The sequence below is a fragment of the Ranitomeya imitator genome, chromosome 6 (genome assembly GCF_032444005.1).
Source record: "Ranitomeya imitator isolate aRanImi1 chromosome 6, aRanImi1.pri, whole genome shotgun sequence".
Lineage (NCBI taxonomy): Eukaryota > Metazoa > Chordata > Amphibia > Anura > Dendrobatidae > Ranitomeya > Ranitomeya imitator.
Window position 1 is genome coordinate 319959264 of NC_091287.1, and position 25234 is coordinate 319984497.

The following is a 25234-nucleotide window of genomic DNA, read 5'->3' on the forward strand; positions in this document are numbered from 1 at the left end:
GTATCATCTGCAAATATCGATATTTTACTGTGTAAACCTTCTACCAGATCATTAATGAATATGTTGAAGAGAACAGGTCCCAATACTGACCCCTGCGGTACCCCACTGGTCACAGCGACCCAGTTAGAGACTATACCATTTATAACCACCCTCTGCTTTCTATCACTAAGCCAGTTACTAACCCATTTACACACATTTTCCCCCAGACCAAGCATTCTCATTTTGTGTACCAACCTCTTGTGCGGCACGGTATCAAACGCTTTGGAAAAATCGAGATATACCACGTCCAATGACTCACCGTGGTCCAGCCTATAGCTTACCTCTTCATAAAAACTGATTAGATTGGTTTGACAGGAGCGATTTCTCATAAACCCATGCTGATATGGAGTTAAACAGTTATTCTCATTGAGATAATCCAGAATAACATCCCTCAGAAACCCTTCAAATATTTTACCAACAATAGAGGTTAGACTTACTGGTCTATAAATTCCAGGTTCACTTTTAGAGCCCTTTTTGAATATTGGCACCACATTTGCTATGCGCCAGTCCTGCGGAACAGATCCTGTCGCTATAGAGTCCCTAAAAATAAGAAATAATGGTTTATCTATTACATTACTTAGTTCCCTTAGTACTCGTGGGTGTATGCCATCCGGACCCGGAGATTTATCTATTTTAATCTTATTTAGCCGATTTCGCACCTCTTCTTGGGTTAGATTGGTGACCCTTAATATAGGGTTTTCATTGTTTCTTGGGATTTCACCTAGCATTTCATTTTCCACCGTGAATACCGTGGAGAAGAAGGTGTTTAATATGTTAGCTTTTTCCTCGTCATCTACAACCATTCTTTCCTCACTATTTTTTAAGGGGCCTACATTTTCAGTTTTTATTCTTTTACTATTGATATAGTTGAAGAACAGTTTGGGATTAGTTTTACTCTCCTTAGCAATGTGCTTCTCTGTTTCCTTTTTGGCAGCTTTAATTAGTTTTTTAGATAAAGTATTTTTCTCCCTATAGTTTTTTAGAGCTTCAATGGTGCCATCCTGCTTTAGTAGTGCAAATGCTTTCTTTTTACTGTTAATTGCCTGTCTTACTTCTTTGTTTAGCCACATTGGGTTTTTCCTATTTCTAGTCCTTTTATTCCCACAAGGCATAAACCGCTTACAGTGCCTATTTAGGATGTTCTTAAACATTTCCCATTTATTATCTGTATTCTTATTTCTGAGGATATTGTCCCAGTCTACCAGATTAAGGGCATCTCTAAGCTGGTCAAACTTTGCCTTCCTAAAGTTCAGTGTTTTTGTGACTCCCTGACAAGTCCCCCTAGTGAAAGACAGGTGAAACTGTACAATATTGTGGTCGCTATTTCCTAGATGCCCGACCACCTGCAGATTTGTTATTCTGTCAGGTCTATTAGATAGTATTAGGTCTAAAAGTGCTGCTCCTCTGGTTGGATTCTGCACCTGTCAGTCATCAGGAAGCCAGAAACTAAGGGATAAATAATAATCATAATAATAATAATCTTTATTTTTATATAGCGCTAACATATTCCGCAGCGCTTTACAGTTTGCACACATTATCATCACTGTCCCCGATTGGGCTCACAATCTAGAATTCCTATCAGTATGTCTTTGGAATGTGGGAGGAAACCGGAGTGCCCGGAGGAAACCCACGCAAACACGGAGAGAACATACAAACTCTTTGCAGATGTTGTCCTGGGTGGGATTAGAACCCAGGACCCCAGCGCTGCAAGGCTGTAGTGCTAACCACTGCGCCACCGTGCTGCCCAAGGGATTCATTGAAGATGTCATACCAGCCAGTCTGAGAATCTGTATTTACAATCCAGTCTGAATTCACTCACCTGATTTTAAAGCCCTTATAATAATGACCAATATGCTTGATCACCTTTTTGCTTTTTCTGTAATTTATTCTATTAGTGGGATTTTCACAGTCAGATGGCGGTATACATTTTGTTTGTTTTGGTGTATTGAATAAATCTGTGGATGCATGATTTGTAATTTTTTTTATTATGCTCTTTTTTCATAGCATTAGAGCGGAAAATCTCAATGAGACAGAGCCGAGAAGAACTCATTAAAAGAGGCGTCTTAAAGGAGATCTATGATAAAGGTAAACTGTATTACCGGTGTGCCTAAACACAGTGTAGAATAAGCTGCATGAATAAATATTCATTTTGACTTTGCTTTAGAGATAATTATTGTGTTTCATGATTTTGCATTATTATGTTGGTGAATTAAAGTTGTTCTAGAATTAACGGAGGTTATCGCCTAACCAACAAATACGTCTTAACTTGCCGTTCACAAGAATAGAGCTCTTACTGTATGTGCTACTTTTGAATAGAGCTGTAATTCCCATGCACACCAGCACTCCATGTATTGTCTATTGGTCTGCTGGTGACCACCAAATACAGTACTTGGCGGTCTCATTCAGTACAATATGCAATGAATGGAGCTAGCGTCATATGTAGAAAATTTTTGAAACATATGAATGCTCTACAAATATTGTTCCATTTGAACTCTTACCTGTTCGTTGTGTTGTGGTCTTTGTTACTGTTTTTTGGTTTTAAAAACACTGGCACTCTGTTCACTCATGGTCACGTTTGTGATTTTAACAAATATAAGTAAAAGTTAAGTTTTAATGTGTAATTTCTAACCTGCTGCTAGATATAGAAAATATTGGTTAGTGGTGATTTTTTGTCCTTGCTGAAATATTATCTCTGTAATGGAGTGACACAGTGCAAAACTAAAAAGCATGGCAAAATCAGAGGAGCTCATCGTATTTGACTTTTTTTTTTACAAAGTGCCATGCTCTTTTTAATGGATAATGATCTTATACTTTTTTGAGACTTGGAAAAAAATACTAGCGGTAAAAAATTAGTGTTTTACTGGAAAAGAACAGGTGACATGAATACACTACAATTTCCATGTGCAAAATGTTGCAAAGAAAGAGCACTGTACTCAACTAGACAAATAATGGAGCGTTGATGCTACCACTTCATTCCATCAGGGCTTTTCAGAGGCTCATCCTCAGGATCATTGAGGGCCCTTGCGGTTGGATCTCAAACGATCGGAAAGTTGTCACCTATTCTTTTGGCCCCATGTTCAGGACTAAGCCACTTATTATCCATAGTGTACACTCAGTAGAATAGTATGTGGGGGGCAAAGGGTTAGTTGCCCTGTGCACAAAATTCTTCAAGAATAGATAATTGTAGTGATGTTACTAGCTCCAAAGATCTGGCTCAATGCCACTTTAATCAGTATGAGCACCACTTTGACCAGTATCAGAGTCAACTTGATGGGTTCATAGGTCCCATCACTCTCAGTCCTGTAGGCCACAGACTCCCATTGGCCTATTGCCTACAAGATGTCAGTGTCCCAGCTCTGCCATTGCAATGCCATCACAGCATTGTGCCTCATGTGCCAGCCTGCTCTGTGTGCAGGGGTAAAAAGAACTCGGTTGCTCAGATTAGATGAGTATAAACTTTGTTGTTTTTTATGGAGGCTGGCATTGTCACTTCTAGAGGAGGTACTCAGGGGGTATCACTACTTTGAGGGTATCTGCACACATTCAGGAATTGGCAGCGCTTTAGACGCCCCACATATCCGTGCATCCAAAGCACTGCCGACTATTGAACGCAGGTGAATCCGCATTTGTTCATTGACCCGTGCGGATTCATCACTTCTAATACATTGTATGGGTGAATTTTATCTTGCGGAGGCTCGAGTCTCCGCAAGATAAATAGACATGCTGCAATCTGAAAAGATGCGCTGCGTGTCTGTCTACGCAGGTGATCCGCAGGGGTCTGTGCAGGCATTGTGGGCATGAGATTTCTTGAAATCCTATCCACTGTGCTGTAACATCTGGACGCTGTGGGTTGGACGCTGCGCAAGTATGCAGCGTCCAACCTGCAGTGTTTACTGATGCTTTTTTTATGCGTTTTTGCCACGGTTTTGTATGTGTTTTTTTGCATGCGTTTTTGTAGAGCAATGAATGCTTTTTTTTAGGCAAATAAAGATTTTTAAAATAATGTTTTGTGATATAATACCTTGGTTCAGCACCTTTTTCGTTTCGATGCAGTAGCATCAGGGTAATGGGATTAGGGCTTGGTGTCAGCTCCTGCAGTGTATAGCACTGAGCTGCTGTGAGAAAGTTCTCATGCAGAGGTGGTGCCGTAAGTGAGATCACCCGGGCTCATCAGCTGATGAACTTGTGTGACCTCTCTCAAGGCAGCTCAGTGCTACACACTGTGGCAGTGATGACGCTGCGGTCAGTGTGGATTCAGCGGCCGGCTAGAATAATCACATCTCCTGATATGACTGTTCTACACGTGAGATCGCCATGGGACATTCTGGATTACCTGGACTACGGCAGACTGGAGAGTATATGGTTGTTTATTATTTTTGACTGTTTACAGGGAACAAGAGCATCGGGATTTGGTGTTAGGTGAGTATAATGTGTTTTTTTTAATTTGCAAATGTGTTTAATTATTTTTAATGTGTTTTAGCGTTTTTGTCCCATTTCCAGGTGGCAAAAACGCTGCAAAAACACACACACCCAGCTTAAAAGAGGTACTAAGGGGGCATTACTACATTCCAAAGGGGGCACTCAGAGGCCGTTATTTATTTTATGGGGGCACTTCAGGGGTATTATTACTGGGTTTGGGGTGCAATGCTTTATTTTCCATGTACTCATGCTATGACACTGCGTAAAGTACAGAACATTCGTAATGGTGCATCAGCTCTCTGGAGTTTTTCTGATTTTCTCCAGGTATATTTATTTTGCCACTTATGTCATCTATGTTTTGGTGTGCTTTTGAACCTTGAAAAAACCTGTGATGTCTATAATGCCGGTAGGATACGGATTGTTATAAATTTCAGTAATGCACTGAGATTTCTTTCATCTGAGCTTAGGAATCAGTATGACGTCTTAGTCTCAGGGATTTTTAATGCTCTTGCCTCAGGTTTTTTTCTCTCTGCGTTCATCTCTATTTCCTGCAGCACTCTGCTACCTCTGTAAAAGAACTGCTTCACTGTAAAGTAATCATTCAATACTTTCCATATATCAATATTCATCTGGGCATGTCAGGAGTTTTAGAACAGATGAGTTAGTGACATTGGTAAACTACAGTTTATGTATAAGCTTTAAAAATATTACAGTATATCTAAATATTACTTTAGCAAACAAAAGTCCGAACGTAACGTTCTAGACAACTCTGACCAATATTTACAAGCAAAACAGCAAAGCCAGCCACTAAATTCTAAAACTTAACATTTAATATGTATACTTCTAAAAACAATATCTTATGTTTAAAATTACAATTAGGTGCTCATGTGTACCAGTGCACTAGACAAAAAATAGTTTGATCTCACCAAACGCCGCCTCTCTCCTTCTCATGGATTTCTGTGCTTTTTCAGAGCACGGCGTAGGGGAGAGACAAGTAAACCTTTTCCCCTCAAGGGGGAGACGAAGGAGAGGGGGTGGGGGTTGAAGCCTATATTTTCCAATGGGCTTCATTTCAACAGGCTCAAACTTGGGAACTGCCCTTGTCAGGGCGGGAGACTTATACACGGGGCACGACAGGGGAGATAGGCTTCAACCCCCACCGTCTCCCCCTTGAGGGGAAAAGGTTTACTTGTCTCTCCCCTACGCCGTGCTCTGAAAAAGCACAGAAATCCATGAGAAGGAGAGAGGCGGCGTTTGGTGAGATCAAACTATTTTTTGTCTAGTGCACTGGTACACATGAGCACCTAATTGTAATTTTAAACATAAGATATTGTTTTTAGAAGTATACATATTAAATGTTAAGTTTTAGAATTTAATGGCTGGCTTTGCTGTTTTGCTAGTATATCTAAATACAAGCGCCTCCTTCATGGATTGTAGCAAGAATAGCAGGCAAAGGTTTCTGGCTGAGGCATGCAAAAATCCTAACAAAGTGTGCAAGGAGAGAAAAACAGAACGGAGGAGTGAGAAAGGGGACAAGGAGGTGACAGGTCATTTGGGTTCATCTAGAGGAATTCAAAAACATTCAACTGGAAGTCTTGGCCAAGAATCCCACATTTTCTGAAAGGCTGGCATTCTTAAAGGATAATTGAGAGTTTTTCTAGGGTATTCAAGACATCCTGAGGAATCTTGCTCCATTACATTTATAAATCTGCAAACAATTCATCTATTGCTATGTTTACGGGCCCCAACTGGTCACCCTAACTCATCCCAAAGGTACTCTATAGGGTTTAAATCAGGTGATTGGCTTGGCCATTGCAACAGGTGAACATTTTTCTTTGCCAACCAATTTTTTACTAAATTGGATGTGTTCTTAGGATCATTGTCTTGCTGGAATTTCCAGGCCCTGCCTACTTTGGTTTTACCATGTAGCAGCATTACATTCTCCAGTATATCCTCGTACATGGTAGCATTCATATTTCTATCAATTCTTTGCAGAGGGCCAATGGCAGATACAGAAAAGCAGCCCTAAACCATGACTTTGCCACCACCATGTTTCACTGTAGGTATTTGTTAACTTACATCATTACGTTTTCCAATTGGGTGGTATATATAGTGCTTGCCATCACTGCCAAATAGATTGAACTTAAATTCATCAGACAACAGACTCTTTCCATTGGCGGTGTTGTTTGGCAAACTCAAGTCGGACCTTTCGATTCTTTGCAGAGATTAAAGGCTTCTTCACTGGAACTAGTGCACTCAACCCTACCTCTCTTAGCAATCGCACCACAGTTTGGCGACTCACTTTGGCTCCATATTCTTCATTCATTTCATGCTAAATCTGTACAGCATTTTTATGGACATCAGATACTGACTTTTTCTTATTAATGTGGGCAAATTTGGAGGAAGCTTTCTGTGGTCGCCCACTTCTAGGTTTGTCAACTATTCCAAAACCTTCTTTTTCTTTCTTTATTATAATTATACATGACACTTGACTCTGAGAGCAGTTGAATTCCATAGTTAACCTCTTTTTGGCTTTTGCCTGACTTCACTGTTAGAATAATAAGCTCCCTGACATCTGGTGATAAATTTGGCTTTGTCTTTGCCATGTTAACCTAAAACACACAAAAATACTTTTGACTACCAATGACAAAATATCCAAAACATTTGACCCCGCAAATGTTGAAAACTGAAACATAAAGGGATAAAACAATGTCAAACACAATTTTTATACGTATAGCTGACAACCATTTGCTTCCGGTTTACTAAAATCAAAAGGAAAATGCAACAACCAGGCAGAAGTAATCACACTTAAAAAAAATGCAAAACTTCTGGTCTCTACTGTATCTCTTACAGAACAAAAGGATAGGCAGTCAGAAATCAGACATGCCAGATCATTATCTCACACATGGACAGGGAAGTGTCAGTGGCCTCCATACACATCAGATCAGGGGTGCACACCCTGCAGACTGGGGGCCATATGCAGCTTGCAATGCCCCTACTTGTAGCCCGCAACCATCTCTGACTCCTGTGTTCAGTAGCTCTCATATATCTGCACTTGTTGTATAGTCATCTTGACTGCTTTCATCTGGAAAGCTAAATAGGAGCGCAAAGGACCCTCTTTGTCTAAAATGGATATAGACACCCCCTCTTCACTTATTAGATCATGGCATAGATAGCACTATCAATATAAACCTTGTATCAGAATACCCCTTCAAATTTTATGTGGACCTTGGACCAAAAAAGGTTGCATTAGACTGTTGGCTGAACACACTAATATCGGTGGGTTTGGCTGTCATTAGTCTAATGTGTTTAGGGCCTTAACTTGTCATCTTGTAGGTCAGTCTTCTCAGATCAGCCAACAAGTCCTAAAAAATAGTCTGCCTAAAGTCATGAATGAAGAAGATTTATTGTAACTTCAGACGGTGTTCTGATATAAGGAATAGTAGATGGTAAAGCTACTGTGACGCAGTGACCTGTATTATATGCGAGGGTCGCTATGTGTGCCCCAGGATGCGCATAGATGCGTATTGAGGCCACTGGAGTGTATTGCAGTCACAGGTATAGCTGTGATTGCAGTGCAAAATAAAAGTAAGTTTAGTCTTGGGCAAGCTATTGGCCCAAGGCAGATTTAAGAAAACCCGGCATGGGCAGTTAATTTTGGAGCAAACTACAGGATGGTAGTGGGGCAGTTTGATCCCTCCATGCCGGTTCTTACAAGTGGCCCATGGCCACAGATTTCTTTTTAAAAACCTTACAGCAAAGGGTTGGGTTTGTCAGTCTTGGTTTGCAAACTTGCAGAGCAGGTGGCTCTGCAAAGCTCAGCCTGTGTGAGGTAACACAGAGCCATGCAGAGCCAAAAGGCCTTGCTCCCATCAGAATAGCACAGTAGTGCAGTCACCCACGGCAACCGGTCTCGGATACAGACTGTCTTGATTCCCGGCTGCGATCTGGAGGATTCCATGTGCTGTTTCTTTTGTGAGTTTCTTTGGACATTAAAATACCTTTGCTTTGAACTTTCCTATGGTCCCTGCCTATCTGTTACACTACACCAACCCCGCAGCACTACACTACATAAACATCTGATCGCTTGGTATTTGTCAACTTTATACAATACTAAATATGTCATCTTATATACAAGCAGTACACTACACAATTCTAACACATGCTTTTGCCTTTCCAATGTTAGGATTGATGAAGTAGGTCAGGGAGCTGTGGGATTTGGCATTTTCATCTCAGTTCCCCAATGCGGATGTTAAACACAATAACTGTTGCTCAAGTAATTCACTCTTTCTTTTTGCCCTTGCAGTCTTTCCATGCCACTTTCGTGAAATAATATCTAGTGACAAACCCTAAGTCATCTCTAGAGCACAGAAGAGAACAGCGTCTTTGCGCACACTTTGTGTTACAAGGGACCATGTAGACTACTGCACCGTCTGTTGCTATGTCCCTGCATTTACAGATAAAGGAGCCCATTCATTAACCCCTTTACCCCCAAGGGTGGTTTGCACGTTAATGACCAGGCCAATTTTTACAATTCTGACCACTGTCCCTTTATGAGGTTATAACTCCGAAACGCTTCAATGGATCCTGGTGATTCTGACATTGTTTTCTCGTGACATATTGTACTTCATGATAGTGGTAAAATTTCTTTGATAGTACCTGCGTTTATTTGTGAAAAAAACGGAAATTTGGCGAAAATTTTGAAAATTTCGCAATTTTCAAACTTTGAATTTTTATGCAATTAAATCACAGAGATATGTCACACAAAATACTTAATAAGTAACATTTCCCACATGTCTCCTTTACATCAGCATAATTTTGGAACCAATTTTTTTTTTTGTTAGGGAGTTATAAGGGTTAAAAGTTGACCAGCAATTTCTCATTTTTACAACACCATTTTTTTTTAGGGACCACGTCTCATTTGAAGTCATTTTGAGGGGTCTATATGATAGAAAATGCCCAAGTGTGACACCATTCTAAAAACTGCACCCCTCAAGGTGCTCAAAACCACATTCAAGAAGTTTATTAACCCTTCAGGTGTTTAATAGGAATTTTTGGAATGTTTAAATAAAAATGAACATTTAACTTTTTTACACAAAAAATTTACTTCAGCTCCAATTTGTTTTATTTTACCAAGGGTAACAGGAGAAATTGGACCCAAAAAGTTGTTGTCCAATTTGTCCTGAGTACGCCGATACCCCATATGTGGCAGTAAACCACTGTTTGGGCGCATGGGAGAGCTCGGAAGGGAAGGAGCGCTATTTGACTTTTCAATGCAAAATTGACAGGAATTGAGATGGGACGCCATGTTGCGTTTGGAGAGCCACTGATGTGACTAAACATTGAAACCCCCCACAAGTGACACCATTTTGGAAAGTAGACCCCCTAAGGAACTTATCTGGATGTGTGGTGAGCACTTTGACCCACCAAGTGCTTCACAGAAGTTTATAATGCAGAACCGTAAAAATAAAAAATCATATTTTTTCACAAAAATTATATTTTTGCCCCCAATTTTTTATTTTTCCAAGGGTAAGAGAAGAAATTGGACCTCAAAAGTTGTTGTCCAATTTGTCCTGAGTACGCTGATACCCCATATGTGGCAGTAAACCACTGTTTGGGCGCATGGGAGAGCTCGGAAGGGAAGGAGCGCAGTTTGACTTTTCAATGCAAAATTGACAGAAATTGAGATGGGACGCCATGTTGCGTTTGGAGAGCCACTGATGTGCCTAAACATTGAAACCCCCCACAAGTGACACCATTTTGGAAAGTAGACCCCCTAAGGAACTTATCTAGAGGTGTGGTGAGCACTTTGACCCACCAAGTGCTTCACAGAAGTTTATAATGCAGAACCGTAAAAATAAAAAATCATATTTTTTCACAAAAATTATATTTTTGCCCCCAATTTTTTATTTTTCCAAGGGTAAGAGAAGAAATTGGACCTCAAAAGTTGTTGTCCAATTTGTCCCGAGTACGCTGATACCCCATATGTGGCAGTAAACCACTGTTTGGGCGCATGGGAGAGCTCGGAAGGGAAGGAGCGCCGTTTGACTTTTCAATGCAAAATTGACAGGAATTGAGATGGGACGCCATGTTGCGTTTGGAGAGCCACTGATGTGCCCAAACATTGAAACCCCCCACAAGTGACACCATTTTGGAAAGTAGACCCCCTAAGGAACTTATCTGGATGTGTGGTGAGCACTTTGACCCACCAAGAGCTTCACAGAAGTTTATAATGCAGAGCCATAAAAATAAAACAAAATTTTTTTCCCACAAAAATTATTTTTTAGCCCCCAGTTTTGTATTTTCCCTAGGGTAACAGGAGAAATTGGACCACAAAAGTTGTTGTCCAATTTGTCCTGAGTACGCTGATACCCCATATGTGGGGGGGAACCACCGTTTGGGCGCATGGGAGGGTTCGGAAGGGAAGGAGCGCCATTTGGAATGCAGACTTAGATGGAATGGTCTGCAGGCGTCACATTGCGTTTGCAGAGCCCCTAATGTACCTAAACAGTAGAAACCCCCCACAAGTGACACCATTTTGGAAAGTAGACCCCCTAAGGAACTCATCTTGATGTGTTGTGAGAGCTTTGAACCCCCAAGTATTTCACTACAGTTTATAACGCAGAGCCATGCAAATAAAAAATATTTTTTTTTCCACAAAAATTATATTTTAGCCCCCAGTTTTGTATTTTTCCAAGGTTAGCAGGAGAAATTGGACCCTAAATGTTGTTGTCCAATTTGTCCTGAGTACGCTGATACCCGATATGTGGGGGGGAACCACCGTTTGGGCGCATGGGAGGGCTCGGAAGGGAAGGAGCATCATTTGGAATGCAGACTTAGATGGATTGGTCTGCAGGCGTCACATTGCGTTTGCAGAGCCCCTAATGTACCTAAACAGTAGAAACCCCCCACAAGTGACCCCATATTGGAAACTAGACCCCTCAATGAACTTATCTAGATGTGTTGTGAGAACTTTGAACCCCCAAGTGTTTCACTACAGTTTATAACGCAGAGCCGTGAAAATAAAAAATCTTTTTGTTTTCCCACAAAAATTATTTTTTAGCCCCCAGTTTTGTATTTTCCCAAGGGTAACAGGAGAAATTGGTCCACAAAACTTGTTGTCCAATTTGTCCTGAGTACGCTGATACCCCATATGTTGGGGTAAACCCCTGTTTGGGCACACAGGAGAGCTCGGAAGGGAAGGAGCACTGTTTTACTTTTTCAACGCAGAATTGGCTGGAATTGAGATCGGACGCCATGTCGTGTTTGGAGAGCCCCTGATGTGCCGAAACAGTGGAAACCCCCCAATTATAACTGAAACCCTAATCTAAACACACCCCTAACCCTAATTCCAACGGTAACCCTAACCACACCTCTAACCCTGACACACCCCTAACCCTAATCCCAACCCTATTCCCAACTGTAAATGTAATCTAAACCCTAACCCTAACTTTAGCCCCAACCCTAACTGTAGCCCCAACCCTAACCCTAGCCCTAACCCTAACCCTAGCCCTAACCCTAGCCCTAACCCTAGCCCTAACCCTAGCCCTAACCCTAGCCCTAGCCCTAACCCTAGCCCTAACCCTAGCCCTAACCCTAGCCCTAACCCTAACCCTAGCCCTAACCCTAGCCCTAACCCTAGCCCTAACCCTAGCCCTAACCCTAGCCCTAACCCTAGCCCTAACCCTAACCCTAACCCTAGCCCTAATGGGAAAATGGAAATAAATACATTTTTTTTTATTTTTCCCTAACTAAGGGGGTGATGAAGGGGGGTTTGATTTACTTTTATAGCGAGTTTTTTAGCGGATTTTTATGATTGGCAGCCGTCACACACTGAAAGACCCTTTTTATTGCAAAAAATATTTTTTGCAATACCACATTTTGAGAGCTATAATTTTTCCATATTTTGGTCCACAGAGTCATGTGAGGTCTTGTTTTTTGCGGGACGAGTTGACGTTTTTATTGAAAACATTTTTGGGCACGTGACATTTTTTTATCGCTTTTTATTCCGATTTTTGTGAGGAAGAATGACCAAAAGCCAGCTATTCATGAATTTCTATTGGGGGAGGCGTTTATACCGTTCCGCGTTTGGTAAAATTGATAAATCAGTTTTATTCTTCGGGTCAGTACGATTACAGCGATACCTCATTTATATCATTTTTTTATGGTTTGGTGCTTTTATACGATAAAAACTATTTTACAGAAAAAATAATTATTTTTGCATCGCTTTATTCTCAGGACTATAACTTTTTTATTTTTTTGCTGATGATGCTGTATGGCGGCTCTTTTTTTGCGGGACAATATGACGCTTTTAGCGGTACCATGGTTATTTATATCTGTCCTTTTGATCGCGTGTTATTCCACTTTTTGTTCGGCGGTATGATAATAAAGCGTTGTTTTTTGCCTCGTTTTTTTTTTTTTTTTCTTACGGTGTTTACTGAAGGGGTTAACTAGTGGGACAGTTTTATAGGTCGGGTCGTTACGGACGCGGCGATACTAAATATGTGTACTTTTATTGGTTTTTTTTTTTTATTTAGATGAAGAAATGTATTTATGGGAATAATATTTTTTTTTTTTTTCATTATTTTGAAATATTTTTTTTTTTTTTTTTTACACATTTGGAAAATTTTTTTTTTACTTTTTTACTTTGTCCCAGGGGGGGACATCACAGATCAGTGATCTGACAGTTTGCACAGCACTCTGTCAGATCACTGATCTGATATGAGTGCAGGCTGCTTCACAGTGCCTGCTCTGAGCAGGCTCTGTGAAGCCACCTCCCTCCCTGCAGGACCCGGATCCGCGGCCATCTTGGATCCGGTGCTCGAGCAGGGAGGGAGGTGAGGAGACCCTCGCAGCAACGCGATCACATCGCGTTGCTGCGGGGGGCTCAGGGAAGCCCGCAGGGAGCCCCCTCCCTGCGCGGTGCTTCCCTGCACCGCCGGCACATCGCGATCATCTTTGATCGCGGTGTGCCAGGGGTTAATGTGCCGGGGGCGGTCCGTGACCGCTCCTGGCACATAGTGCCGGATGTCAGCTGCGATAAGCAGCTGACACCCGGCCGCGATCGGCCGCGCTCCCCCCGTGAGCGCGGCCGATCGGCTATGACGTACTATCCCGTCCAGGGTCAGATAAGCCCAGGGCACCTCGACGGGATAGTACGTCTAAGGTCACAGAGGGGTTAAGATTGGCATTTTGTAAGCCAGTGTTACTGAAGGGTTCACTGGTGTACGGTGCGCTGAATTCATTAAGAGGCGCACACCACTTAATGAATTTGGTGCATATTTTCCAGAAATGCTACACTTTAAGAGACTGGAGTAACATGTAGCAAGGCATGTACCAGTACATTCAGGTACTGGATTAGCATTTCTAGCTTAAGGATACCCCAATGCTCTTCTTGAACTTAACTGACAGGCGTAGCCACGTCTTGCCATGTCTCCTCCCCAGCTTCACCCATTTTGGGTGAGCTGCTTTAAAAGGTTAAAAGTCACAATATTTTCTTAAAAATTTTTCAAAGTGCTTTACTACAGTTTTCTGGAAAAATCACTTTGATAGATCTCACTTCATAGTGTCTGCATGTAGCTAGTGAGGCAAGGGCTCCCAAACAAGAAAAGATGAGCTGTTTATTTCTCCTAGATTAGAAAGTAGATTAATTAAAGTAGCATGACCACTTATGTGATCTAGTTGTTGATCTATTGAAGATATGTTGCAGAGTTTTATTTCAGTTCTACTTGTCCTTGCACATAGTTTCATTCATTTACATTTTATACCAACAGAAAATGAGTGGTCTATCACTTTAATATATAAAAAAAGCTAGAAACACTTTACCAGTGTGGAAGAGAATCCACTCGATAACCTGCGAGGCAGCGCTCGCTTCCAGTGTCATGTCCTGTGCGTGTTATGTACAGCTCAACGCTCGCGACCTCTTGGTATATGTACAGAAAAGAAAGCCACAGTATTCACTGAAGCATGGTTTCCTCATAAACGTTCTTCTGAGCGCCGTCTATTCTAGAATTATAAATAGCAGGCCCATAAGACGGATTTTCTTCTAAGGTTTCATGAGAGACAGCAAACAAGTTTGCACTAATCACAAATCAGAAACCCGCATTGTTATTCATAACCTCCCAAATTTTCTTAAGGCTGCCACTTCCAGTTCATTCATGTGTGATATTATCTAAAATGTTATTATTTATTGAACCTGATGTATGCAAGTTAATGTTCTAAGTTGTAATCACTTATCTGGATCTGAGCAGTCTGCTGGGTCCTAGAAGGTGTAACAACTCTGCTGGCATCACGGCATGGCCTCTCATCTCTCACACTGTCTTACCCAGTGCTCCAGGTCATGATGTGGTTTCTGTTTCTTGCCAGCTCCATATTCTGTGCCTCTGCTCTCTGCATGCTTCCTGGCTCTGTGCATAGGGGGGCGGCGCCCTAACTCTCTGGTTCTTATAGGAATCAGGTGCACCTGTCTAATCTGTTCCTGACCAATTACCAAGTGGCCTTCAGTATTTAGTGCAGCTCCACCCAGTAGACTGGGCCTGTGCAATGTGTTAGCTCAGTTTGTGTTTAGCTTCTGAGTTTGCCAGGCCTTGCTGTGTCTTACTCCCTCTCTAGAGGCTTTTCTCCTTGCCTTGCCTTGATCTTGTTTGCCTGACCTCCAGGAGGCTGAATATCCTGGTCCCTGTGTCTTTGTTCTTGTACCTTGTCTTGTTCCATTACCTTGTCTGAACTTTGTCCTACCTCTGTCTCCTTGTCTGTGGTTTCCTTCCCTGCTGTGTCTTTCCTTGCATCCTTTCTGTTTGCTTTTGCTCTGCACTCTTGGGGCTCTTGTGACTTTGCCTGTGCCCCGCTCTCTTGCAGCTTTACCTCTGCTCCACACTCCTGCGGTTCTGCTCTGTTCTACTCTGCTCTGCTCCTGTTGCTGCAGGAATCTCTTGCTGCAGCTCCTCTCCACATTCCTTGTGGCTCAGCTCTGCTTAGCTTTTGCTGCTGCAGAAACCCCTTGCTGCAGCTCCTCTCCGCATTCCTTGTGGTTCTGCTCTGCTTAGCTTCTGTTGCTGCTCCATCACCTGCTGCTCTACCATTCCTTTCCGCAGCCTTGCGGTTCTCTTCCTGTGTAAACAGGTCCCTACCTGTTCCTTCCCACTCCATTCCTTCCTGCTTGTTTCCGTAACTGCATCTCCTGTGTGAACAGGTCCCTACTTGTTCCTTCCCACTCCATTCCTTCCTGCTTGTTTCTGTACCTGCATCTTCTGTGTGAACAGGTCCCTACCTGTTCCTTCATACACCACACCTTCATACACCGTTCCTGCTAGCCCTGTGTTCTCTGCTGTTCCTGCCAGCCCTGTGTTCTCTGCCGTGCCTGCCAGCCCTGTGTTCTCTGCTGTGCCTGCCAGCCCTGTTTTCTCTGCCGTACCTGCCAGCCCTGTGTTCTCTGCTGTACCTGCCAGCCCTGTGTCTCTGCCGTACCTGCCTGCCCTCCCTGTGTCTTTGCCGTACCTGCCAGCCCTGTGTCTTTGCCGTACCTGCCAGCCCTGTGTCTCTGCCAGCCCTGTGTCTCAGCTGTGCCAGCCTACTTGTTTGAGTTTCAGCCGGGCTCTTCTGCCAGTCCTGCCTAATGCCCGCACCTGTCCTAGTGTTCCTGTTCTCCAAGTTGGATCAGCAGCCATAGCCAGACACCACCCTGGAGTAGCACCTGGCAGCTGCCTGCTGCACAAGCCTGACCTCACCATCAGAGGCTCCAGTGAAAACCCAGGCAGCTGTCATAATCACGCCCCTTCCATGGCAGTCTGCTTTGTGGCACAGTGGGGCCACAAACCCCCCGAGCTCACGCCCACCAGTCAGGGCGTGAGCGTGACAGTAGGTTTGTGATTTGTTGTACTATGCACCAATGAGCAGGACTCAACATGGCAGCGTGAGTCAGAGACCATCTCCTAAGTTACAGGGACGAGTGGACTAGTCAGAGGGTCTCCTGCCTGCTTAGCTAGATTGATTGGCCTCTCCAAATACTGTCATACTGTCAGTTTAGCTACACTGGGTGGAGACAAGTCAAATGGAACATACCTTGTGACCCGTCACCTTGTCCTTTTAACTATGTTTCTCTCTGAAACTCAACAGCTTTTCAGGGTAAAATATAGATGTTTTTAATAAGGGCCCTGGTCTCAAAATATGCTGGCCAAGGTTTGGGCAGCATTCATCATGTGAAAGTTTCCCTTTAAAGGGGTAACATAAACATTAGATTTTTAGGCTTTACTAGTGGGACATAATGTCATAATAAAGGAGCCAAAAGGCAGGATTATTTATGAAAGAGATGCCGGTCTTAATGTTTCCCACTTAGAATAAAATACAAATGTTCTTTCAAGTATGTGAATTCATTTTTCTGTCTAAACAATTTAAAGGACTTATCCCTCTAATTGAAAAGAAAATAGTAACACCATTATTTTAACCTTTCCAGTGTAAGTATCACCCTTTCAGCCTCTTGACTTCTCTGCAGCTTTGGTCGTTTCACTTTCTATGGGTGGGCAGAAGCTTGTCCCATTTGACCAAGAAGTAGCTGCATCTCACAGGAATAAATTGCGGTCGACTAGTCAACAAGCCGAATATTCTCCCAGATGTGGATCCTGGTTTATAACCTTATTCATAAAGTTACAGATCACAGTTTAATCAAGCACACTTTGGAGGCTGTTACTTGTCCCGGCTCAGGTGCCGGGCCTTGTTTCCTTTCTCTAAGGCTGGCTCCCTCAGTCCTGCTACATGCCAAATTACTGTGCTAACCTGACAGGGCATATGGACAAAGGTTTCTCAGATTGGCAACCCCTTTAACTATGTTTTATCTCACCTTCTTCAGTGGAATCTGATGAACATTTCATGTTTTTTTGAACCATATTACCTGTGTAAATTGTATTCCTTCTCTGGATAACAAACAGACTGTGGGACCTAATAAACCTTAGACTTGTGTCTATTAAAGCATGTAGCCCTGAGCATCAGTAAATATTAGTCATCCCGAACTCTGTATTTATATCCACATAATCATATGGGCCCGCGTACAGATGATTTACAGTCTACCATTTATACTTGGTAATTCGGTGCTTCCAGTGTTTTATTAGCTTAGTCTTACATTGTTTCTTCTTGAATTGAATAATTTGGTCATCAGTTGAGCAAGGGAAGTTGGCAATAACTCATATAACTCGTATGAATCCAAATTCAGATGCTCAGCTGAAGACACTTCTCATAAAGAATACTGCTCCCCAGGGAATGTGGAAATGATTCGGACATTATACTGAATGGCAGCTATTTTCTCAGCGAAGTCTGTCAAGACACCGCTTTTACATTTATTGGTGTTTAAGGGACACTAAAGTATAAAAATATATTATAATATTACCTAAATTTACTATGGTATCTGCATCTTTAATTTTTCATTTTTGAAATCCAAAGAGTAAAAATACAGTAAAAGCAAGTCTACGTATCATCACCCAAAGAACACCATCCCCCCAGAAAAATGTGGTGGCAGCATCATGCTGTAGGGATGTTTTTTGGCAGCAGGGACAGAGAAAATAATCTGAGTTGAGGGGAAGATTGATGGTGCAAAATACAGGGATATTCTTGAGCAAAACCTGTTCTACTCTGTCAATGATTTGAGACTGGGCTCCTTCCAAAAAAACAATGACCCAAAGCATACTGCAAAATCAACACTCATGTGGTTTAAGGGGAAATATATAAATGTTTTGGAGTGGCCTAGTCAAAGCCCAGACCTTAATCCAATTGAGAATCTGTGGTCAGACTTGAAGATTGCTTTTCACCGGAGCAAACCATCTAACTTGAAGGAGCTGGAGCAGTTTTGCCTTGAGGAATGGGCAAAAATTCCAGTGGCAAGATGTGAAAAGCTCATAGAGACTTATCCAAGGCAACTTGCGGCTGTAATTGCCTCAAATGGAGGCTCTACAAAGTGTTGACTTTAGGAGAGTGAATGCAAACCCTCATAAAAACTATTGAAATTCCAGATTGTGAGGTACCAAAACAAAAATAATGCCAAGGGGGTGAAGACTTTTACAAGTCACTGTATTCATATCTGTTATAGGTATAAGTTGGAGGCTTATGAACAGGTATTTCCAAACTTTCAACTGTAGGTGTAAGACGGTATTGTAAGTGTAGGAAAAATGTGACACTCGTGAAAGTACAATTTTGATACATTTATTAGAAATTGCATGGCTGAGAAAGATATAAAAAATACTTCATTCAGATGTTTAAAGAAGTTTTTCATGTATCTGAGTTTTTATGCATTAGTTTTCCTCTAGTTGAAGATGCTAAACTCAGCTGTTACTCTATTCTGCTCCTATCTTTGTTAATAGGCTGTAATAGTCATGTCATAACTACAACGCACGTCACCGCTGCAGCTAATCACTAAGCTCAAGCAGTGATTGGCCGCAGAAGTCACTTGCACATCTCCTGCACAGTTGTGCATATCTCCAGTGCCGTATCAGACTTTTGTAAGAAGTTCCCCACATTCTGATAAAGGTCATGTAACTGGCCGAAACGTCATATTGTCTATACAGTGGATTACTCGTCAGGTCAAAAGTGGTGCACTCTCCGAGTTATGTGGTGCTCAAAGGAAAAAATAGTCGTATGTAGAAAGGATATCCTTCGGCACTCAACAAGTCCACAAATATTTGTTCTTAATGGAAAACGATTTATTGATAGACAGCCAGCAAAAAAACAGACATCAGAACTCCAACGTTTCGGCATACAATGCCTTTGTCAAGGAAGTCTACGATAACAGAACAAAGCAAACACATTTGTATTAATGTAGTACATTCAAATATAAAGTTTTTTTAAACATAATTAGTGGCTGAATAAATCACACCAGAACGTAGAAAAAAATATTTAATAGAAAAGAGGAGACTGGAAACACCATGTGAATAGAGAATACCGTGTAGAAAATAAGAAACATAATGAAATTATATTTATTGCATAGAAAGAAAATTAAACACTATACAGACAACGCAGAGGGAATGTGTAGAGAAAATCATAGAAAGACACCCCAGAAAGGGATATACCCTAAATAGGAGAAAGGAACTATACATAATAGTGCATAGATATCCCAGTAAGGTCCATATCGACGTGCCTATAGAATAAGAATGGAAGATATACATGCAACATACATATATACATATATATGAACACATATATACATATAAATAAATGTGAACATGTGCATATACATTCATGTCCGTCCATTAACATCTATGCAAAAGGTGAAAAAAAGGAGAAAAGAAAACAACTAATAACAACTCAAAATAAAAAAACTAGAATAATAAAAAAAGAGGGGAGACAAACTAATATACCTGTATACGATCCACAATATTTATGATATGCCGCTTTGCCACAAATGGCTTACTGAAGAGAAATAATGACTGTAGATAAAACCAAAAAAATATGGCATAAACACCAAGCTTAAATGAGAATAAGTATCTCTATAAAAAAGAGGTCTGCCCACATAGTACGTGATATACCCATAGAAACAGGGAAGAAAGAAAACCTTTTAAATGAAAACCAAAATGAAATGATAATATACCTGCAATCATAGGAACAAATCGTGCTATGCCATTTGCCAAATAATTTTTGGCTACAGAAGATGAGAGATAACTGTAGAGAAACCCAAAATAACATAGCATAAATGCCACTTAAAAACAACAAGTTGCGTATAGCCAGGTTAAATATGCAAATTGCCTCTTCAGGGAGGAAGAGGACTTGACTCTAGTGCCACCTATTGGAAGTAGCAATCCTAGAAGTCGCTATCAACCCTTTAACGAGCCTTGCCATTTGACTTAGGATAAAAGCCAAACCAGAACCTCAGTTTGCAAGACACAGTGTTTTGGGGTGTTGCCTTTTGTCAGTGGCATGTCACTTTCCACAAGGAGAAACATTACTCCTTAGATCCCGCTAAGAAGCCTCTCATACAGACAAATCAGATTGCCCACTTTGCAATGATGATGGACAATATCCCAAAACACTGTCTGCAAATTAAGATTCTAGTTTAGCTTTTATCATAAGTCACATGACAAGGCTTGATAAAGGATCAATAATGACTTCCAGTAGGTGGCACTAGAGGTCAAGACCTCTTCCTCTCTGATGAGGCAATTTGCATAAGGAATCCTGTGCAATGGCAATAACATATCATATTTTTCGGATTATAAGACACACTTTTGTCCCCCCAAATTAGGGGGGAAAATGGGGGTTCGTCTTATAATGCGGATATACCTTACCGGCCGCCATGGAGCAGGGTCCCAGGGTCACTGCTGGAGGAGGCAAGAGTGGAGCATTGCTGCAAGCCGCAGGCTGGGAGGAGGGGGTGATCGGATATGTGCCGCCGCTGCAGGTGTTAGGTGGTGCGGGGGCTCCGCCGACATTTTGTGAAAGCCCAGAACCCTTGCACTTACATGGTTTACTATGCGGTGGACTCTGGGAAAATGACTGCCGGGGGCGGCGCATTCACATATGGAGATCTTGGCACCAAGATCTCGGGAAAAAAGAGGGATTTATTCACCCCAAGTATCATTTTAATCAGTATAACAGCAGCAACCTGACAGTGTCTGTAGTTTACTTAGCAAAATCAGATGTGTTTTTAAGGAGCGCTTAAAACTGTGCAAGTTGTGGTTAGTCCTAATTTCTTAGGGTAGAGAGGGGAAGAGGTAAGTTATCTTTGTAGGAGATTGAACAGAACCGGACGAAGACTAGATCAGGGGTGCTACCATCTTTGTATGTCTCAGAGGTTGAAAGTTGTGAGAGGCCAAGAGAAGTGGTTAGAGAAAGAATCTGCAAAGCAGTTGGGGAGATGGGGCTGTTTATGGAAACGTTGATGCCTCTCAGGATAACGGTTGGCAATTCTGGGGGCATGAAGTGCCTCAGCCAGGCAGAAAAGTGGTCAAGGAAGTGGGTGGGTGGACGATATATGACCGCTACGCTGAGGGAGAGGGGATGGAAGAGCCTGATGGTGTGGACCTCAAAAGAAGAATGGCATCCAATCGGCCTGTATTAACTTTTTTAACCTTCGTCCGGCTGAGTAGGTACAATTGTAACTATTCCGTTTTAAAATTGCAATAACTTTTTTTTTCCGAAAAGCCGTAGAGGGCTGAAATTTCGTGACATCTCTGCAGTTTTGGTCCAGAATATATTGGCCAAATTTCAATAAAATATATATGAAGGTACAATTGACCTCTGCAGCCTGTTAACGTTGTAAAATTATGCAGCCTGACGAAGGTTAAATAAAAAAGAATTGGTGGTGGCAGCGAGTAGTGTGGGGTTATCATGGTGTCAGCAGTGATCGTATGGCAGTATATACACATATTCCATGCATTGTAATCCGGAAGTGTATACAGTATGCCATACACTCACTGTTAGTTTTCCAATAACTAATTATTGGGAACAGCCTGCGACCTCATCGGTTTATTGTCGCCCATTTGTGTAATTATCTGGAAGACCACCTGAGAGCTGCTCGATCCAAAGATCAAAGTGGGTGGTTCTGCATGACTTCCAGCCTGTGATCACTGTGATAATGTAGTGGGATGAAATCCTTTAGAAATTGGTTGGCTAATCCAATCTTTTGGCCATGGAAATGCACCCTTTCCGCCTGGTGGATATAGACGGTTTCCGAAAGCTGATGGCTGTCGCAGTCCCCCAGTCGCCATTACTTCTCTAAGAATGATGTGCCTCCGCTACACCAGCATCTTGCAGACAACATCACTCGTTCCTTGAAAAAATCTATGTCTGACAGGGTGCATTTCACCATGGACAAACAAGCTGACACCTGGACAAGTAAGCATGGCCAGCGGGTTAAATCTCGCTGACTAGGCACTGGGTGACTCTGGTGGCTGTGGGGGCAAACAGGGAAGGGGCTGCTCCACAAGTCTTGAAATCCCCAAGGCTTGCAGGGCGCTTGGGGATAGATAACTAAACCACTACACACCAGAAGATGGAGAACTAACCTACTAGACAACAGGAGTTGGAGAACTAAACTACTAAACACCTAGGGTTGGGTAACTGAACCACTACACACCAGAAGACGGAGACCTAAACTACTACACAACAGGGGTTGGAGAACTAAAATACTAGGGTTGGGTAACTGAACCACTACACACCAGAAGACGGAGAACTAAACTACTAGACAACAGGGGTTGGAGAACTAAACTACTAAACACCTAGGGTTGGGTAACTAAACCACTACACACCAGAAGACGGAGAACTAAACTACTAGACAACAGGGGTTGGAGAACTAAACTACTAAACACCTAGGGTTGGGTAACTGAACCACTACACACTAGAAGACGGAGAACTAAACTACTAGACAACAGGGGTTGGAGAACTAAACTGCTAAATACTTAGTTTTTGAGAATGAAATGATTACACACCAGGGATGGAGAACTAAACCACTACACATCAAAGGATGGTGAACGAAAACACTAGACACCAAGGTGTCACTAGACAGCAAATATTGAAATACCCAAGGCTTGCAGGACAAACCTTTGTATCTAACACTTCCTCCACTGCTTCTGCCTCCTCCACCTCCTGTAAGGCCTGCACCTGCACCCTCAACCTCTCCTTTAATGAAACACGCTTTCCAACAGTGTAGAGCCAATCCCCCCACCTCCTTACTGCGCAGACAGGGAAAACCGTAATCAGACAGTGTTCAAATTAATATGCCTTGGAGATCGCAGTCACACGGCTCAAGCGTTGTGGACAGCTATCCAGGCCAAGTTTGAGCAACAGCTGTCTTCACTGAACCTGGAGTCAGGGAAAACCATGTGCGATAACGGCGTGAACCTGGTGGAGGATCTACGCCTGGGCAACCTCATATACTTGCCTCGTATGGCTCAGGTCCTTGACCTTGTGGTGCAGCAATTTCTGTGCCACTGTCCCAGCCTGGATGCCCGGCTGCAGAAAGCACAGTCGCTGTGTGCTCATTTCTGGTTCTTCTTCAACCTGGAAAGGGGCATGCTGGAGTATCGAAACATGCTTGTAGACAATCTTAAGAGTGTTATTTTCCCAAGACAGTAGTGAGGCACACAGTGTGTGTCGCAGTTATAGACTTCCAACCCTGGGAAAAACATTAGCAGCAGGTTAAGTGGCAGAGACAGCTCGGTGGCTCAGTGGTTAGCACTGCAGCGTTGCAGCACTGGGGGCCTGAGTTCAAACCCCCCAGAGACAACATCTGCATGGAGTATTTATGTTCTCCCCGTGTTTGCATGGGTTTCCTCAGGGTAATCCAGTTTCCTCGTACATTACAAAGACATACTGATGGGAAATTTAGATTGTGAGCCCCAATAGGGACAGTGCCGAAAATGTGTGTGACGTTCCGTGTAATTAATGGCGCTATATAAGTGAGTAAAATAAAAAAAGCAATTTCTCTGAGTCGATTAAGACATTTTTTTGACCATTCCGTGCACCAGCAGAACAGAGTACAAGTCTGACACGTAGTCAACGACTTGAGAAGATGCTGCAGGAGTATCTTGAGCTCAATATCAGTGCCATTAGGGGAAGTTTGGACCCTTTTGCATTTTGGTCTTCAAAAAATGGAAGAATGGCCTGAGCTCACCTGTCACGCCTTGGAGGTATTATCATGCCCAGAAGCCAGCGTTCTCTCAGGACGTGTCTTCAGCGCTGATGGTGGTGTCCTGATGAATAAGCGCATCCGGCTGTCCCCTAAAAGTGTAGACCGCCTAACTTTCATCAAGATGAACAAGTCATGGATCTCCAATTACTTTTGCACTCAGTCGCTGACTGGGCAGACTAGGCAATAGTGTAGTTTATAGTGCGCTGCATTTCACGTTATTCCAGTCTGTTGCACCTTTGTTATGGTTTCTGTGCCTGCTTTTGCTATTGTTGCTGATATTACTAACAATTCTTTGAGACTCCAAGTTGGGTCTCCATCTGGTGGGCTGCCTGCAGTGGAAGAAGGGGTGTCAGAGCCCCATTATACTATTACTACTCTGGGAAAATTGATAATGTCTGAAAAGTGCTGTGGAATTAATGGTTCTATGTTTGGACTCTGAGTTGAGTCTCTTTTATGTGTGTTGCCTGAACTTGGCAGGACTCTGAGACCACCAGACCTGCACCTGTCACTCATCCACCTGTTACTGATCAATGTTTAAGCTAGAAATGGTGGTCCAAGCCCTGTCCCAGGCCTGTCCCATGCTAAAATGTGGCCTGCTGGCTGGACCACACAATTGGCACAAATGATTTAAATACTGAAATGTAGCCTGCTTACTTGAACACACTATTAGTACAGACAATTTAGATTCAGAAAAGTGGACTCCTGGCTGGAGAAAAACTAATAGCACTAAATATTTATAAACTTAAATGTGGCCTTGTTTCCGGACCACGGTATTAACACAAAAATTTTGATTTTTCAAATGTGGACTGCTGCCTTGGCCAAAATATTACCAACACAAAATATTTTTCTGCAGAAATGTGGCATGCCTTCTGGAGAACTCTATTAGAACAATTTTGATTCTAAAAAGTGGACTCCTGGGCGGAGCAAAAATATCAGCACAAAATGATTAGATACTGAAATACCCCTGCTTTCTGGAGCACGTTATTAGAACTAACAATTTTGATTTTCAAATGTAGTCTCTTGGACAGAGAAAAACTATAAGCACAAAATGATTAGATACGGAAATGTGCCCTGCTTTATGGAGCACGTTATTAGACCAAATAAACAAGATTCTTAAATGCAGACTCCTGCCCGACGCACAATATTATCTGCACAAAAGAGCTATATGTAGTA

The 25234-nt window shown here is 42.3% G+C and overlaps 1 protein-coding gene across 12 annotated transcripts in view; it reads left to right on the top strand.

The window, feature by feature from the left end:
* The window catches only part of PHACTR1 (phosphatase and actin regulator 1), a 506552-nt gene that overhangs the window by 411586 nt on the left and 69732 nt on the right, over positions 1–25234 (top strand). For all 12 annotated transcript variants that reach the window (XM_069730798.1, XM_069730791.1, XM_069730797.1 and 9 more), the window contains one exon: positions 2044–2124. In XM_069730798.1, coding sequence (XP_069586899.1) covers positions 2044–2124 — 81 coding nt within the window. The remainder of the gene's footprint in view (positions 1–2043; positions 2125–25234) is intronic.